The 18,890-nt window shown below is 35.1% G+C and overlaps 1 protein-coding gene across 2 annotated transcripts in view; it reads left to right on the top strand.

Annotated features, from left to right (window-relative positions):
• The window catches only part of LOC142237993 (uncharacterized), a 103,360-nt gene extending 84,849 nt beyond the window's left edge, over window positions 1-18,511 (top strand). For both annotated transcript variants that reach the window (XM_075309477.1, XM_075309478.1), the window contains exons 12-14: window positions 3,522-3,621; window positions 10,966-11,875; window positions 17,934-18,511. In XM_075309477.1, coding sequence (XP_075165592.1) covers window positions 3,522-3,621; window positions 10,966-11,875; window positions 17,934-18,013 — 1,090 coding nt within the window. In that variant the 3' untranslated portion in view covers window positions 18,014-18,511. The remainder of the gene's footprint in view (window positions 1-3,521; window positions 3,622-10,965; window positions 11,876-17,933) is intronic.
• Window positions 18,512-18,890: the final 379 nt, after the last annotated feature.

Here is an 18,890-nt window from a genome sequence, read left to right as displayed (position 1 = left end):
AAATCTGAACCGATTTCAACTAAATTTGGCACACATGACTATACTACTAATTGTACTCCATGTGCAAAATTTCAACCAAATTGGGCCTAAACTCTGGCTTCTGGGGCCATATAAGTCCATATCGGGCAAAAGATATATATGGGAGCTATATCTAAATCTGAACCGATTTCAATAAAATTCTGCACACTCGACTATACTACCAATTGTACTCCTCGTGCAAAATTTCAAGCAAATCGGTATAAAACTCTGGCTTCTGGATCCGTATAAGTGCATATCAGGCGAAAGATATATATGGGAGCTATATCTAAATCTGAACCGATTTCTTCCAAAATCAATAGGGTTCTATTCTGACCCAAAACAGGAACATGTGCCAAATCTGAAGTCGATTGGACTTAAACTGCGACCTAGACTTTGATCACAAAAATGTGTTCACAGACAGACGGACGGACGGACGGACGGACGGACGGACAGACAGACGGACATGGTTATATCGACTCAGGGAACCACCCCGAGCATTATTGCCAAAGACACCATGTGTCTATCTCGTCTCCTTCTGGGTGTTACAAACATATGCACTAACTTATAATACCCTGTTCCACAGTGTGGCTCAGGGTATAAAAAGAAAAGAAAAAAACCCAATGTTTACTTTACTAAGAATTTTGAAAAATTTGAAAAAAAAAATAATTGACTATTTTATTTTTTATTTAACTCTCTAATGCCCCAATTTTTTTTGCCAGCTGATTAAATATTCAATGTTAACGACACAAAAACAAGAAAACGAAACAAGAAAAATTTATGCGGTAAAATTCAGTATATGCTGCAAAGCCTCTTCAACAGATTTTACTAAGTTTTCTTATTATTTTACCCATTTTTGTTGTCTTAAGGTGTGTTTTACTAAAAGTTTCCTGATTTTACGAAGCCTGTCTAAAGGCGGGATTGGGCATTAGAGCGTTAATAACTAGCGTAACCCGGCCTGCTTCGCTGCGCCTTATACAAAGAATCACTGTTTCTCGTCCAATAAATCGGAAAAGCAAAAGTAATAAAAAATTACCACATTAACATTTGTTAAAATTTTGAACACGGATAACATGCCTTTCCCGAACATATACCAGAAAATGATGCACCCTCTACGCAACTTAACTTAAAAATTCTGACAGAAGCCTGTGCAAAATCATAGAATTATGTATCGTGTTCCCATTTATGGACAACCCTCTACTTTCAGTTTTCAAAAAATCGGACAAAAGGGAACCCTCTCACCACCTTCGCTCCACACCGACCAGATATCGGAGAATCACGTACCCTATATTAATTTCACAAACTACCCAACGGTCCCTATTAATTCCAAGTAAATCGACAAAGTTTATTTCACTATCTCCCTTCTTCAACCAGCTATCGAAAACCATATACGTATTAGTTTAATCACCTCCTTCCACGTTCCCTGGAAATTTCAAGTAGAAAAGGAAAAGGTTAAATGTTGCTCTATTTTTTTGTTAAGGGACCTTACTTTCCCTGATAAAATATCGATAAACACAGAAGTGGAAATTTCAAGAAAATCTAGAAACTTTTCTTCAAGTGTGGAATAAGGAGAAGGTTCCCTCCCCGTCCAAATACCCAACAAAAGGTACACCATATTTCATAACCTTCCCCCACGGCCTTTGTAAATTTCAAGAATACTTGAGAATTTTAATTTTTCAGTTTTAGAGGAGGTTCCCCCTGCCCGACCAAATATCGAAAAGTGATGTAGCGTATCTTGTGTAGATGTCCCAGAAAATGTCATGCAAATTATAAGCCTAATTTTCAAAAAGCAGGACAAGGGAGCCCCTCATCCCGTCCAAATATCACAAAATCAGATATCCAGTATTAATTTCATAACCTCTCCCCACGTCCTCTGTAAATTTCAAATAAATTGGAAAAGTTTAATTGTTTCTCTGTATGTACTTAAGGAGAAACGGATGTCTCCCTATGTGCTTTTATTTTTCCCCGACCAAATATTAAAAAATCTGGAACCTAATATAAATTTCATAACCTCCCCAGTTTTTCCATAAAATTTCAATCGGAGAATTTAAGTTTTGTTTTCATTGTACTTTAAAAAAGTCGGACAAAAGGAGGGAGGTCTCCCTCCCCGACCAAATGTCAAAAAATAAAGTAGCGGATCTTTGTCTAGATGCCAACGCCAACTTTCAGGCAAATTGGTCAACTTTGGTCCAATTTTCAAAAAGTCGGACAAAGGGGAGGTGTCCCTCCGCGACCAGGTACCGTCAAATCAAAAATGAGGTACCGTATTTTTACCACATGCGCGCCCCCTACAATCGCTGAAAGTTTCAAGTAAATCGGTTCAGCCGTTTCCAAGCTTACCCGGAACATATAAACAAACAAATAAACAAACATACTTTGATTTTTATATATATAGATTGTACACGTGAAGAAAAAAACGTTTGGAAAACGTGTACCGAAAACGTTTTTCTTTGGTTTTTTGAATTTCTTCGAAAATTTAAAATTTTTATCACCAAAGATTTTTTTTGCTACAAAATTTTTATTTTTGCAATTAAAAACAAATAAGTTGTGATCCAAATACACAGTCCATTTCGTTTAACCAATCACTTTTCTTTTTATTTAATAAGACTCATTGTGAAGTTTCATAGTAAAAATTTCATCATGTCGAACATCTTTTCGGAATCTTCCGAAAATTTTTGGAATATACATGTGTAAAAATATTTAAAAAAAACTGTGTTCGGTCGGAGCAAGGATTGAACCCGCGACCCTTTGCAAGGCGGACATGCTAACAATTGTTCCACGGTGGGCCAACAAATGTATTTTTCTGTCAAATAAAGTTTATTTTTTTGCATCGGCTCGTGGGCGCCAAAAACTATGCTATAGAAATATAACTGTTTGACTATATGCGCTGCTTGTGCGTTCACACAAAAAAGGTCTGATTCAATCACGAAATTAATTGATCCAATTAATTTTTTAATTGAAATGTCTTCAATCACCGAAATGATAGTATCAATTAAAAAATTTAATTTTGGTTCGCGGTTGAATTCTCCATCCAGGCGAAAAAGGTGCTAAGAACTAGAAAACCTCGTGGAAGTGAGAAAGATGTGAGGAAAGATGCAAATAGTCAGAATTTTTTTTTTTTTTGAGTTAGTCTTTATGAAATTGTTTTTACATCCTGTAAAAGTATCAACGTTTATCACAGAAAATATATACTTTTCTTCCAAACAAACTTCCTTACCACGAAAAGCAACATTTTGTCAAAAGAGTGTTTGAACAACTTCCAATTTTTTCTCTGGAATTCGATTACAAAAAATAGATAAATATAAAAGTTAGGGTGTATTCTATAAATAGACTACATATGCTCGAGGAGGAAATGCGCATTTAATAATAAGTATTAACAAGTTTTTGAAGTAATTTACTTCCCGGTTTTTGGAGTAATTTAGCTATTTTTATATTTAAATATACACATGTTATTGTATTTCTATTTAATATAAAAAATAATTATATTTTTTTTTCTTATTTTACAGGTTCTTTTTCTTGTATCATTTCGCCTTTTATGCCTACCACTATCGCTTTAGTGGACAAAATCGTAGTTTGGCATTGGTCTCTTCTTGGCTATTTATACAGGTAAGTTGGAGAGGCTATTCAGCCCTTTGATTTTCCGAGATGCACGCAGAGAAGGAACATGATCACCCCACATATGTTTCAAAAGCAAAGTGTTATTTTTAGACGGAGAACATGGAGTATGTTTGTCTCAAAAATGTTGTTTTCTCGCCAAAAAGTTTACATGGTTGCCGAAATCAGATACATAATTTCGGAAAAATAACATGGTTGCGACAAACATGTTACATGTTCCCCGACCAAAAACAAAAAAAACATTTTTCTCTTGAAATATGTTTGAGGTGAGTATATATATCTCTTCGCTGGGTGTGCAACAATTTTGGTTGTTGACGTAGCCATAGATGGTTGCAATATATTCACAATTTTGTTTTTTTTTTTTTTTTGTGAATATTATTAATTTCAATGCGTTGCTTTGAGGAAGATTTGTACTCTAATTTCAATTTTATAGAGCCTGGATTTGAAGGTGGATTGCTTCCTAAATTTGCCTTAAATATGTCAAAATCTTTGGAGCCAAGTTAACTGTTTTTATAGCCTTCACCATAGGACGGGTCATTCCGTTTGTAACACATCGAAATATTGGTCTCAGACTCCAAAGTGGGTGAAATTCTGAGTCGATCGTGATATCGCCGTCCGTCCATCCGAAATATAACGAAACAAGCTATGAAGCTGAAACTTGGCACAAGTAGTTGTAGTTGATGTAGGTCTGATGGTATTGCAAATATCGGACCACTTTTAGGTGTAGTCCCCATATGAGGCTCTTGGAGGCGCAAATTTCATCCGATCCCCTGTGTTAGCTATTGGTCTCTAACAATCAAGTATAAATTGGTCCATATAGTTCCAAAATTATATAGTCCCATATATAAACCGATCCCCGGATTGATCTTTCGGATCCTCTTGGTGGAGTAAAATTCATCAGATCCGAAACCACCTTGGTGAAATGGTTAGCATGCCCGCCTTGCATACATAGGATCGTGGGTTAACCCCAGTTTCGATCGAACACAAAAAAGTTTTTTTTTTTTTAACGCTGGATTACGCCCTCTCAATAATGCTGGTGACATTTCTGAGTGTTTCAAAGCTAAGTGGTTTCACCACAATGTGGAATGACGTTCGGAGTCGTAAAAAGTAGGTCCCTTGTCATTGAGTTGAACATAGAATGGGGCAGCATTCAGTGATAAGAGAGATGTTCACCAATATCGTGCTGACACTATACCTAACCTAACCGCATGGGATACGGTTGAACATTGGAACGTGTATTAATATATGACCTCTAACAACCATGAAAAATTTGATCCATATCGGTCCATAATTATGTATGTATAGCTTTCACATAAGCCGATCCCCAGATATTGTTTGGGGTGCTTCTTGAAGGAGCAAACATCATCCTATCCTATTGAAATTTGGTACATGGTGTTAATATATGACATCTAAACGCAAAGCAAAAATTGGTTCATATCGGTCCATAATTATATATATGTACCCAACAAAAAAAAAAAAAAAGCGTCGCCAAAAAAGTAATGAAAATGTTCTTTTTGGATCCGGAAAATTGACGCAGAAGCGATGAATTTAACATGGGCACACCTCTTTATGTTCCTAAAATACTTCTACATTTAAAATTTCATGCAAATTTGATAAAAACTATGGTTTCTAAATGTCCAAAAAGTAAAATCGGGAGATCGGTCTATTTGGGAGATAAACCAAAACATGGACCAATACACACCATTTTCGGCTCTCATATTTAAGGTCCTAAAATACATGTAGATTTCTCATTTCAGGCAAATTGGATAAAAACTACGGATTCTAGAAGCCTAAAAAATAAAATCATTTCTTGCACACCTATTTGTATTCCTAAAAAACTCCAGATTTCGATTTCAGGCACAGTGGAAAATAATTACGATTTCTAGAAGTCCAAAAAGTAATATCCGGAGATTGGTCTATCTGATGGATATATCAAAACATGGACCTATACTCACTACTTTCAGCATACCTTTTTATGGTCCTAAAATACCTCTAGATTTCCAATTTGAGGCAAGTTGGATAGAAACTACGGTTTCTATAAGCCCAAGAATAAAATCTAGAGATCGGTCTATATGGGGGCTATATAAAAACATGGTCCGATACTCATCATTTTCAGCACACCTCTTTAGGGTTTTAAAATACCTCTAGATTTCTAATTTCAGGCAAATTGGATAAAAACTACAGATTTTAGACCCCCAAGAAGTAAAAACTGGAGATCGGTCTATATGGGGGCTATACCAAAACATGGACCGATACTCACAATTTTCGGCACACCTCTTTATTGTTCTAAAATACCTCTAGATTTCCAATTTCAGGCAAATTGGATAATAACTACGGATTCTAGAAGCCCAAGAAGTAAAATCGGGAAATCGGACTATATGGGGGCTATACCTAAACATCAACCGATAGTCACCATTTTTGGCACACCTCTTTATGGCCTATAGATTTCCAATTTCAGGCGAATTGGATAGAAACTATCGATTCTAGAAGCCCTACAAATATAATCGGGAGATCGGTCTATATGGGGGCTATACCAAAACATGGACCGATACTCACCATTTTTGACGCACCTCTTTGTGGTCATAAAATACCTCTAGATTTCCAATTTCAGGCATTTTGGATAGAAACTAAGGTTTTTATAAGCCCAAGACCCCAAAACGGGAGGTCGGTTTATATGGGGACTATATCAAAACTTGGACCGATATAGCCCATCTTCGAACTTGACCTGCCTGCAGACAAAAGACGATTTTGTGCGAAATTTCAGCACGATTGCTTTATTATTGAAGACTGTAGCGTGATTACAACAGACAGACAGACAGCCAGACGGATAGACGGTCATGGCTATATCGTCTTAGAATTTCCCCCCTGATCAAGAATATATATAGTCGGATATTTCGATGTGTTACAAACGGAATGACAAACTTATTATACCCACGTCACTATTCTATGGTGGTGGGTATAAAAAGTTAAAATTACCCATTAAAAGTATGAACAAACCAAGTTATAAAAAATTGGATTAAAAGAACTTCCTGGTTAGTTAAAATAAAGAACATCATTGGGAGTGCATCTTCTTGTACTTTTAAAGTTGTGCCTTTGGAAGAACTTCCAAGTTTTTTTGCTGGGTAGCCCCCAGATTTAATAACCTGCGCTTTCTGGAGGTGCATATTTCATCCGATCTGGTCGAAATTTCGTACACGATATTAGTATATGCTTTCTATAAATTGTGCACAAATTGGTCCATATCGGTTCGTAATTATGTATAGCTCCATATAAATCCAAATTTAATTTTGGGGAGCAAATATGATCCGAAGGGGTTGAAATTTGGTCCTCTAAATAACGTACGAAAATTTGTTCATTATGTCCATTATTATTTACAGACTCCTCTGTGTAAACCGATCAAGAACTGAATTGGTTTATATATGTATTTAATCTGCCTCCATATGGACTAAGACAATGTTAAGAAATTTTCATTCCGTAAATAAAAAAAAAATGAAAAAGGTCATTGAAGAACGGTGAACGGCCACATACTTGCACAATGTACCAAATTTTAATTGACTCGGATGAAATTTGCTCCTCCAAGAGGCTCCAAAACCAAATCTCGTGATCGGTTTATATGGGGGCTATATATGATTATGGACCAGAGTTGCCAGAATTGTTTCACCAAAAACCGCTAGATTTGTCCAAAAAACTAGCCAAAAAATTTTAAAAAATAGCTAGAAAAAAAGCTAAATTTTTTTGTATCAAAAGTCACGTTTTTGATTGAAATTTAACAAATTTAAAGGCTTTATTTCACTTAAAATGCATATTATTTTAATTGTATTCATTTTATTTCCATTTCTGTGAGACCGTAAGAAAATCTAAGTCATATTAGCTCTGTTTGCGTACTCGATACATTTGGATTACTATCACCAATTTTTACTGGAAGTCCTTCGTTTATATTTCCTAGTAAAAACATTTTTCCCAGTAAACTTGCAATTATCAGCTGGTTAATCATCAACAAGTCAAATGTGCGATATATTGCACAATGTCACATAGAACTGCATTCGAAAATATCAACATATTTCATTTTAACTGAATTAATGATAAATTCGTGAACAAGTACTCTTCTCCTAATATTTCCCAAGAAAATAAAACCCATTCTAACTATCTTGCAAGTTTATACTGAATAACTTTTATTCAAAAATTTCCCTACAAACCTATTGTTGTCCAATTTTCGTAAATGTAAATCCATTCCTTTAATAAATAGCAGATTTTTTGATCCTATCACTACGAATTTTTTTATTGCATATTTTTATGTTAAAAAAATAATACCACATTCAAAACTTTATTATTATTATTTTATTTATTATTATTATATTATTTCTATGTTCGGTTCCAAAGATTTTGAACACTAATGATTTTGGTATTGATTCCGAGTCAAATTTGAACTTATTCGTTTTTTCAGCTTTTTATTCATGAACTACCACAGTGCTTTAAAAACGTGCTAACGAAAACTTAAATTTCCAAATTCAGACTCTAAGTAGAAATTATTCTATGTATACGTTTTTAAAATAAAATGTTGAAAAGCCTCTTCTATTTTTGAGCCCTATTTTGGTTTGTATTTTGTAGAATTGACCCTAGCCTTCTTTCATGTAAAGATACCCACTTTTAAGTTAAATCAATTAACTATAAGGACAAAACGACTTTATCGGCTTTTGGACAAGGAAAAAAGTTTATATAAGAGAAATTCACAAATGCTATTATAACCAAAATTCGCGTTCGTATTTTAAGGACATGAAATTCACAAATGCTATTATAACCAAAATTCGCGGACGTATTTTAAGGACATGAAATCTTTGGCCTCACGACAATGTTTTTTTAGTGTACAAAGCAATTCACATCTACTATTTTAGTTTAGTAATATCATAATAAATTTAGAATATTATAATAACATAAAAAGGATAAACGAGTCAAATGCTAATATTCCTAATAATTTACTGACAGTTTATATAAGGAATTTGTATGGTAATAGTAGATTTAAAGTTTACGATAACTTTTACGAATACGAGGAAAAAACTTTACAACAAGGTGTATTTGCTCCAAAAATGCCCGGATAGTGGCTGTAATAATTAATGCTTCAATTGAGCTTCGAATTATTTCATATTTCAATACGAACATGTCGAAAATAAAAAAGCCAAAAATAGCTCAAAGGGTCATGAAAAAAAGCCAGAAAAAAAGCTAAAAGCTAAATGCATTTTTTTCCCGCTAAACGTCTTCAAAAAAAGCCAAATCTAGCGGGAAAAAAGCTAAATTGGCAACGCTGTTATGGACTGATATGGACCACTTTTGGCATGGCTGTTAAATATCATATACTACCATCACGTACCAAATTTCAACCAGATCGGATGAATTTTGCTTCTCCAAAAGGCACCGGAGGTCAAATCTGGGGATCGGTTTATATGGGGGCTATATATAATTATGGACTTATATGAACCAATTCCTGCATGGTTGTTGGATACCATATACTAACATAACGTACCAAATTTCAACAGAATCGGATGAATTTTGCTCTTCCAAGGGGCTCCGGAGGTCAAATCTGGGGATCGGTTTATATATTTCGATTTCGATTTCGACCAGTTTTTGCATGGTTGTTAGATACCATATACTAACACCATGTACCAAATTTCAACTGAATCAGATGAATTTTGGTCTTCCAAGAGGCTCCGGAGGTCAAATCTGGTGATCGGTTTATATGGGGGCTATATATAGTTATGGACCGATGTGGATCAATTTTTGCATGGTTATTAGAGATCATATGCTGACACCATGTACCAAATTTCAGTTGGATCGGATGAAATTTGCTTCTCTTAGAGTCCCCGCAAGCCAAATTTGGGGGTCCGTTTATATGGGGGCTATACGTAAAAGTAGACCGATATGGCCCATTTGCAATACCATCAGACCTACATCAATAACAAGTATTTGTGCCAAGTTTCAAGTCGATAGCTTGTTTCGTTCGGAAGTTAGCGTGATTTCAGCATACGGACGGGCGGACATGCTCAGATCGACTCAGAATTTCACCACGACCCAGAATATAAATACTTTATGGGGTCTTAGAGCAATATTTCGATGTGTTACAAATGGAATGACAAAGTTAATATACCCCCATCCTATGGTGGAGGGTATAAAAATGCTCCTAGAAGTATGCTTCAAAAATATCTATGTTATAAAGTTGCCACCACGGTTAAAAACAATATGGTCGGAAATATTGCCTCACACAGTATTGCCAGTATTTTTCGGGCTATTGTCCCCAAAATGGAACGCCTTTATCCCCAAATATCCCCAATTTAATTCAAAATTTCCCACAAAAATCCCCAATAAGTTTTTTGGCAAGTTCTTTTTTTTTAAGTAAAGAATAAACCGTACAAAATTTAAAAATTGGAAAAATATGTAATTTTTGTTATACCAGTTTGCGAGTTACAAAAAGATGAAGATTTGAAAACACAAAACCAGGAGCCGGGTGCCCAAAATATCTTCCGATACAAGCGCTCATCAGAGTTAATTATTGGTATAAAGATTCATCGAATCGTCTTCTACATGCTCGAGAAATATGAATGGGAGTTTGGGGTCAACATGTGTATTTATGAATTAGAACTAAGTTCTGAATAGTCAAAAAATAAAATTGGGTGATCGATCAAAAGGCGTTGTTGTCCCGATGTGAAAAATGTCTTAGGAAACAGAGTAAATTGTAAAGTAGCTCTTGGTCCCCAAATAAATGCCGTGAAATAAAGAGGAGGAAAGTTTTTGTTTTGGAGAACCTCTGTATTTCTTTAAGCCTTTCTGTAGAATTTCATATAAACCATAATTCTTAATCTAATTTATTATACTGAACAGATTTCGAAAATTCCCCACAAAAATCCTCAAATTTGTGGAGATTCCCCAACAAATCCTTGTCCCCATCCCGGAAAAAAATTCCCCAATTTGGGGGAAAATCCCCAATACTGGCAACACTGACCTCACAATGCGCGAAACGTACAGAAGGAAAACAAAAAATATATGCCCAAAAAATATCTACATGTCTTGTAGATGTGATCTGGCTTGTGTGCTTGGGATTGATTTCATGATTGAACATTGAACGAACATACTGATGACATTTCAATAAATTCAATACCCTGGACTTTCATTTAATTCAAAAATTCATTATTTCCAAATTCTCATATTAATTAAGAGCACAAATGTGACATTTCTGCCGTTGGGCAATTCCATCTGCATTCGAGTATATTGAATTTCATTTGATTCCCATTCAATTACAATGGTTATTAATTGTTATTCGAAATATCCTGTCTCCTCTTCTTTCAGCATTCCATGTTGTATTTCTTCCATCACTACGAGCTGCCCGTTATTATGCAACAGGCTCAAGTTCTCATATTAACACGTAATCAAAATGATGGTGGTGGCGGAAACATGGCTGCCGGTCAACAGCAACCACAACAACAGCAGGGACAAAACCGCGCGACCACCGCTGGAGGTGGTGTTGGCGTTGGCGGTGGCGTGGGCCAACAAGCTCAACAACAGCAACAGGCAGGAACCTTTGTAGCGAATCGGATATTCCGTTTAGTTCCACTGCCTCAGCATCAGCAGCAACATCTGCAGGCTGGACAACAGCCTCATGGTGGCCAAGGGTTACAAATGCAACCACAACAACTGCCATTTGTTGGTGGTTTGTTGCAACATTATGCCGGACAGAATGTTGGCGGTGCCCTAGGTATGATACGTAGGGCCCTATTTGCAAGAGGTTGGCGTCAGCCTCCCATACATGTGCGTATACAAACAACGGGAAATTTGCAACGCATCAATTTGGGTTCCATACAAATAAATCCCGAGAATTTGGCACGTGTACCAAGCACACCATCGCCAACTGCAACAACAGCAACATCAGCAACAGCAACGACAGCGACAACGACTACTATGGCTGGGTCGCCTATAGCGAATAATACATCCGCATCGGGGACAACCACAACCACAGATGGAAGCGTTGGAGGCGATTTAAGTGTACCCAATGATGCAAGTAGCTGTTGTTCAACTATAAATCCCACAGACAGCACAGTTAATACGATTGTTGTCACTAGTTCCGACAGTCGAAGCATGACAACTCCATCAAGTAGTGATAGCTTCTCAACAACAATATCCTCGTCATCACCTTCACAAACGGTTGACACAACAACATCGTCTATGATGTCAGATACCTCCAAAGATTTTCCAGAGTGTGGTAAGTAAATCTTTTAATTAGTATGAATATTTATGTATATCCTATATCCCCATGCTGGATAGGTGACACGGAGTGTTACCAATACCAACAACCATTATTTGTTTTTTTTTTTTGTGAAGATACGATTTTGTTTTACTCATAATTAATTTGACATTAACCTGGCATTAAGGTGGCACACAGAAAAATATCACCAAAATACTTCCAATAAAAAGGTAGAGTGAAGTTGAGGTAATCAATTAAAAAACAAGTGAGTAAAGTAGAAAGTCGGGAGGGGCCGGTTATAACAGGTTGGCCTATAAGTCCCCGGTCTGACACATAGCTGGCGTCGCTATTATTAAATGCATATTATTTTTATATAGTACCAACCTTTAAATGATTCGTGTCAAAATTTGACGTCTGTAAGTCAATTAGTTTGTGAGATAGAGCGTCTTTTGTGAAGCAACTTTTGTTATTGTGGAAAAAAAATGGAAAAAAATGAATTTCGTGTTTTGATAAAAAACTGTTTTCTGAAGGGAAAAAATACGGTGAAAGCAATAACTTGGTTTGATAATGAGTTTCCGGACTCTGCCCCAGGGAAATCAACAATAATTGATTGGTATGCAAAATTCAAGCGTGGTGAAATGAGCACGGAGGACGGTGGACGCCCGAAAGAGGTGGTTACCGACGAAAACATCAAAAAAATCCACAAAATGATTTTGAATGACCGTAAAATGAAGTTGATCGAGATAGTAGAGGCCTTAAAGATATCAAAGGAACGTGTTGGTCATATCATTCATCAATATTTGGATATGCGGAAGCTCTGTGCAAAATGGGTGCCGCGCGAGCTCACATTTGAACAAAAACAACAACGTGTTAATGATTCTGAGCGGTGTTTGCAGCTATTAACTCGTAATACCATAGACCAAGGAAGGTATAGACATCTCAAGTGAATTCACCATGGTTTTGTTTATTTGCAGTGCGCAGTCAAGTGACTCAATTACTTTTTGGGAAACGAGAATAACCGTACAAATCAGTCAATTTGCATTACAAAAAAGGTGTGGATGGATAGAATTTTATAAGCTTTTACAATATTTGGTGTTTCAACAAGAGAACAAAGGAAAGAAGACAAATTAAAGCCAAATTAAAAAATCACTCAATTGCAGACGAAAAAGAGCCATCTACGGTGTGCAGACAAACTACAGCGCTGTGAATTCACTTGAGATGTCTTATATTTAATTGGTCTATGGTAATACACCCGAGTTTTTCCGTCGATATGTGACAATGGATGAAACATGGCTCCATCACTACACTCCTGAGTCCAATCGACAGTCGGCTGAGTGGACAGCGACCGGTGAACCGTCTCCGAAGCGTGGAAACACACAAAAGTCTGCTGGCAAAGTAATGGCCTCTGTGACTATTATATGGCGTTATTGGAGCGTTTGAAGGTCGAAATCGCGGCAAAACGGCCCCATATGAAGAAGAAAAAAGTTTTGTTCCACCAAGACAACGCACCGTACCACAAGTCATTGAGAACTATGGCAAAAATTCATGAATTGGGCTTCGAATTGCTTCCCCACCCACCGTATTCTCCAGATCTGGCCCCCAGCGACGTTGTTTGTTCTCAGACCCCAAAAGGATGCTCGCAGGGAAAAATTTGGCTGCAATGAAGAGGTGATCGCCGAAACTGAGGCCTATTTTGAGGCAAAACCGAAGGAGTACTACCAAAATGGTATCAAAAAATTGGAAGGTCGTTATAATCGTTGTATCGCTTTTGAAGGGAACTATGTTGAATAATAAAAACGAATTTTGACAAAAAAAAATGTGTTTTTTTTTGTTAGACCGGGGACTTATCCGCCAACCTGTTATCATATCCTTAATCACCACTACTGAATTGCAATAGGTTTGGGAGATACACATCTCTATCTTAATCTAAACAGAAATGCTCAATTTTAGGAGATATACTTGATTTTATACCAGCAGAGTTCGTATGTCACTGTTATTAAGTCAATTATTAAAAAAGAGAAATCCAAAGGATTGAGATCCGGATTTGATGGCCATTGTGCGGTAGAAATGAAGCGAGGAATCTAATTTTTAAGTCATTCTTGGTTGACGCTTGATGAGTGCGATGGTGCTGAGTTCTGTTGGAATGTCTACGGACTGCGGCCGAAATGTTTGTATTCCCCGAACTTCAATAGTCTCTTTCGGACATTTTCTCGATAATATTCGGCAATTATTGTAACCCCACACACAGAGAAGGAATATAATTACCTCAAACATGTTTTAAGACCAAAATGTTATTTTTGGGTGGTGACCATGTAACATGGTTTTCATGTATCTGATTTCGGCAAGCAAGTTATACTTGATGAGAAAATAATATTTTAGTGACAAACATGTTACATGGTCACCATACAAAAATAGCATTTTGCTCTTAAAACATGTTTGAAGTGATCATATTCCTTCTCTGCGTGCATAATCAATGAATACGAGCGGGTAGCGACCATCGGCCGTTATGGCTGTCTATACCATAATCATCGGCGGAGCTTGAGTTCTTATGCAGTGATGCCAATTTGGTGCTTTTAGCACCAAATTTAGTGCTTTTTGATTTCCAAAAAGCACCAAATTGTCTTTTTAGTGCCTTTTCAAAAAAAGCACCAACTTGGAGCTTTCTGGCATTTTCATTTAGTGCTTTTGGTTCTTTTGAACAGTATTAAATTTAATTGACGATATCTTCTCAAACAAAAATTCAGAATAGACTTTCAAAAGCTTGAGAAACTATATTTTAGGGTATTCTTTAGAAATGTCAAAGGACGAGTGACGAATTTCTGAACGTGATAAAGATGTCATTTAAACGTTTATATTAAATTCACAAAGCACTCATAACTGATATAAGAAATAGAATCCCTCCAAATATTAATATTTCCAAATGTAATGGCGAAAAAATGTTTTTCTCGCCTGAAAAATATTTCGTGAAAATTGAAAGGCATTACATATGAATTCGAAATACGCAAACTTTAGTCATGAAATTTGTACCAATTAAATTTCTTATCAATAAGAACTATTATATTATGTACCATTATGGTTCAGAAAATAGAGGTTGAGGAAAATTAAAACTGCGTGAAATTAATACAAAAAAGTGTGAAGTTTTTTTTTGTTTTTTAGTAGAACATTGAAGGAATGTGGTATTTTGGTGCTTTTTGCCCTTTGGGAGTTGGCATCACTGTTCTTATGGCCCATCGAAGGTGTAAATTTCCACCTGACCTCATTGGCTAGTAAACGCGATCATTTTGTTTGTTCACAAACTGCTTCAGTTAGAATGGCTTCTCATAGGAGAAACTTAAATTCGGTAACTGAGCACTTTTGTGCAAGCTAAGTCGCTCTTTGGCTCTATCCGGTCTACCTTTTTGTGCACCGGTAAGCTCTTGAACTTTTTGGAACTTCAATGACTTTATTTGGAGCTAGTTTTTTAATATCTGTTGCATCCGTTCTCGCAATATGTTCAATTGTCGAGTAAGTTTTCTACCACTGCCTCGTTTATTTCGGTGTTGTTAGCTTTTTCCACTCCACTTTTTGGACGCGATGCGATAGCTACTTGTGGTTTACCAGCAAAATATATAGTAATCCAAATTTGGATCATCTCCAAAGAATTTTGCATGCGCTTGTCATATTGCAAAATTACTTTTTTCGGATTATTTGCATTGCTTTAAAAGTTAAAAAAGTAAAAAATTTAACTTTTTACAATTATTACCACTTGTTTGGATCGATGACGCATTGCCTGTCTGATCAGCATTTTTGTTTTTATGAGTCAAAAGCATGGTTGCCATTCGAGCCAAAAAAATCTACCAAAATTTGGAGAAAATTTTACCAAAAAACTACCCAACAAACAAATATCTTTTTTTTTGAAAAATTTAATTTCTATAGAAAATGTTGTCAAAATTTTATTTCAAAGACAAATTTTGTCAAAATTTTATTTCAAAGGAAAATTTTTCCACATTTTAATTTAAATAGAACATTTTGCCAAAAAATTATTCCTATAGAAAATTTTGGTCAAAATTTTATTTCTATAAAAATGTTGTCAAAATTTTATTTCTATAGAAATTTTGTCAAAATTTTATTTCTTTAGAAAATGTCATAATTTTACGAGGACAGTTCGGAAACTTTTTAGCCTAGCACAAAAAGCGCGGTATAAACGGAAAAAAAGTTAAGTGTTTTAGAAACTTCCATCTCTGTTATGAACACATGTTAAATTTTGGCAACTCCTTCATTTAGAAACAGGTTTTTAAAAAAAGACGCATCCGCAATTTTTTTTACAATGGAAAAATTAGAAATGCGTGCTGTCATTAAATATTTACATAAAAAGGTTTATCGGGACAAGAAATTCATAATGATATGGTGAATGTGTTAGGTGAAAGTACTCCTTCATATGCAACAGTAAAAAATTGGGTTGCCGAATTTAAACGTGGTCGTACCAGCATTGAAGATGAACCACGTAGTGGACGTCCAAAAACAGCAACAACAGCAGAAATTGTAGCCAAAGTGCATGATATGGTAGTAAATGATCGACGAATAAAAGTGCGTGAACTTGCTAATATCATGGGCATCCCAAATGATCGAGTCCATTTAATTTTGCATGATGAACTACAGATGAAAAAGCTTTCTGCAAGATGGGTGCCGCATTTGTTAACAGTCGATCAAAAACGCATAAGAATGAAAATTTCTCAAGCTTGTTTGGATCGTTTTAAGCGAAATAAAATGGATTTTAAGCGTCGTTTCATAACTGTTGATGAGACTTGGATCCACCACTACACTCCAGAGACAAAAGAACAATTCAAACAATGGACTGAAGCTGGAGGAAGTGCCCCAAAGAAGGCAAAAACAATTCAATCGGCTGGTAAGGTTATGGCAACGGTTTTTTGGGACTTCAAAGGTATTTTATTGATTGGCTATCTGGAAAGGGGTAAAACAACACAAAAAAATAATTTTTCATCAAGACAACGGACCAGCGCACAAGAGTGTTTTAACAATGGCTAAAATCAATGAATTAAAGTACGAGTTTCTTGACCACCCACCTTATTCTCCTGATTTAGCTCCCAGTGACTTTTACTTGTTCCCAAATCTAAAAAAAATCCTTGCTGGCAAGCGTTTTACCTCAAATGAAGATGCAATTACAGTTGTAAACCACTATTTTGAAGACCTTGAGGAAAACTATTTTAATGAAGGGATAGAAGAATTGCTAGAAAAGCATTGGTGTATTGAAGTTTCAGGAGATTATATTGAAAAAAAAAAATATTTTTGAAAAACTAACTATTCTCTTTCATTGATAGGCTAAGAAGATTCCGAACCGCCCTCGTATTTCAATAGAAAATTTTGCCAAAATTTTATTTCTATAGAAAGTTTTTGCAAAATTAATTTCTATAGAAAATTTTGTCAAAATTTGTTTTCAATGGAAAAATTTTATTTTTATAGAAAATTTTGCCAAAATTTTTATTTCTAAAGAAAGTTTTTGCAAAATTATTTTCTATAGAAAATTTTGTCAAAATTTTATTTCAAGGGAAAATTTTGCCAAAATTTTATTTCCAATATATTATTTTGTCAAAATTTTATTTCTATAGAAAATTTTGTCAAAATGTTATTTCAATAAAAATTTTTGCCAAAATATTATTTCTATAGAAAATTTTTGCAAAATTTTATTTCTATAGAAAATTTTTGCAAAACTTTATTTCAATAGAAAATTTTGCCAAAATTTTATTTCTATAGAAAAATTTTGCAAAATTTTATTTCTATAGAAAGTTTTTGCAAAAGTTTATTTCTCTAGTAAATTTTGTCAAAATTTTAGTTCTATAGAAAATTTTGTAAAAATTTTATTTTTATAGGAAATTGTGTAAAAATTTTATTTCTATAGAAAATGTTGTCAAAATTTTAACATGCTACCAATTAGTAAAAAATGTACCATTTTTGAATTAAGAAAAAGTAGTGGCTAGCGATGGATTTATGAAAGACGTTTTTTTTGTAATGATTTTTTTTACAATTATGTTTCATATCACTAACAGATATATTCCATCATTGTTTGTTTTCTTTCTAGGAACTGGAGATAATAACAGCAACGATTCCAGTAAAAGTGAAACAACAGTAACTGATGCTGAAACTTCTAGCACACTATGAAGCAATGAAGATGCTATCCTCACATCACCCACACTCATCTAATGGAAACACTCAACACACACATACATATATGTACGTACGTTTTATACAGATTTCTATCTAAAGTTTTTTTTGGAAAGAAAGAGATGCATTAGCGCAGCAACGATAGCCGCTATAGTAGCAGATTTGTAGCAAAATTCACAATAAAAATATTTGCTCCAATGTGAAAGACTTATTACAACATGGAATGTTTCCATATTTTGTAGAACCTATTTCCTCCCTTACGCCGCCTCCTCTTTTGGCTCCTTTTTACCCAACCACAGAAAATTTCTTTCTCCCTTTTATTTTTTATTTATTTGTAATTTCCTTAAAACGTAGTTTTCTACCCACACTAAGTTTGGCATTGTATAATTCATAGTTTTTATTTTTGGATAATAAAGAATAACATAAGCGTTTCTAATTTACTCGATCTCAAACGAGGTGAAATTATCACGAAAAATGAAAAGGAAGTCAAATTGATTTATGTATGCGTTTTTGTTAATTGTCATTTGCTATGGGTAAGTAATCAAAAAGGTCAGAAATTAATGATGACATTACAGAGGGGGGGCTATATTATTATTGACCGATATGGGCCACATACCAAATTTCAACCGGATCGGATGAAATTTACTCCAAGAGACCACAGAGGTCAATCACTGGATCGGTTTATATGAAGGCTATATATAATTATGGACAGATATGGAGCAAGTTTTACATGTTTGTTAGAGACCACACGCTCACAAAAAATCGCTTCTGTAACATATACTCCCAAACATATTTTGCTTCAAGCATATACATTTTTGGGTATTGCCCAAACATTTATATGTTTGATCTCTACCAATATATAATATGTTTGAAA

Source organism: Haematobia irritans, chromosome 5 (assembly GCF_050003625.1).
Source record: "Haematobia irritans isolate KBUSLIRL chromosome 5, ASM5000362v1, whole genome shotgun sequence".
NCBI classification, from domain to species: Eukaryota; Metazoa; Arthropoda; class Insecta; order Diptera; family Muscidae; genus Haematobia; species Haematobia irritans.
This window is presented reverse-complemented; position numbering and strand designations above follow the sequence as displayed.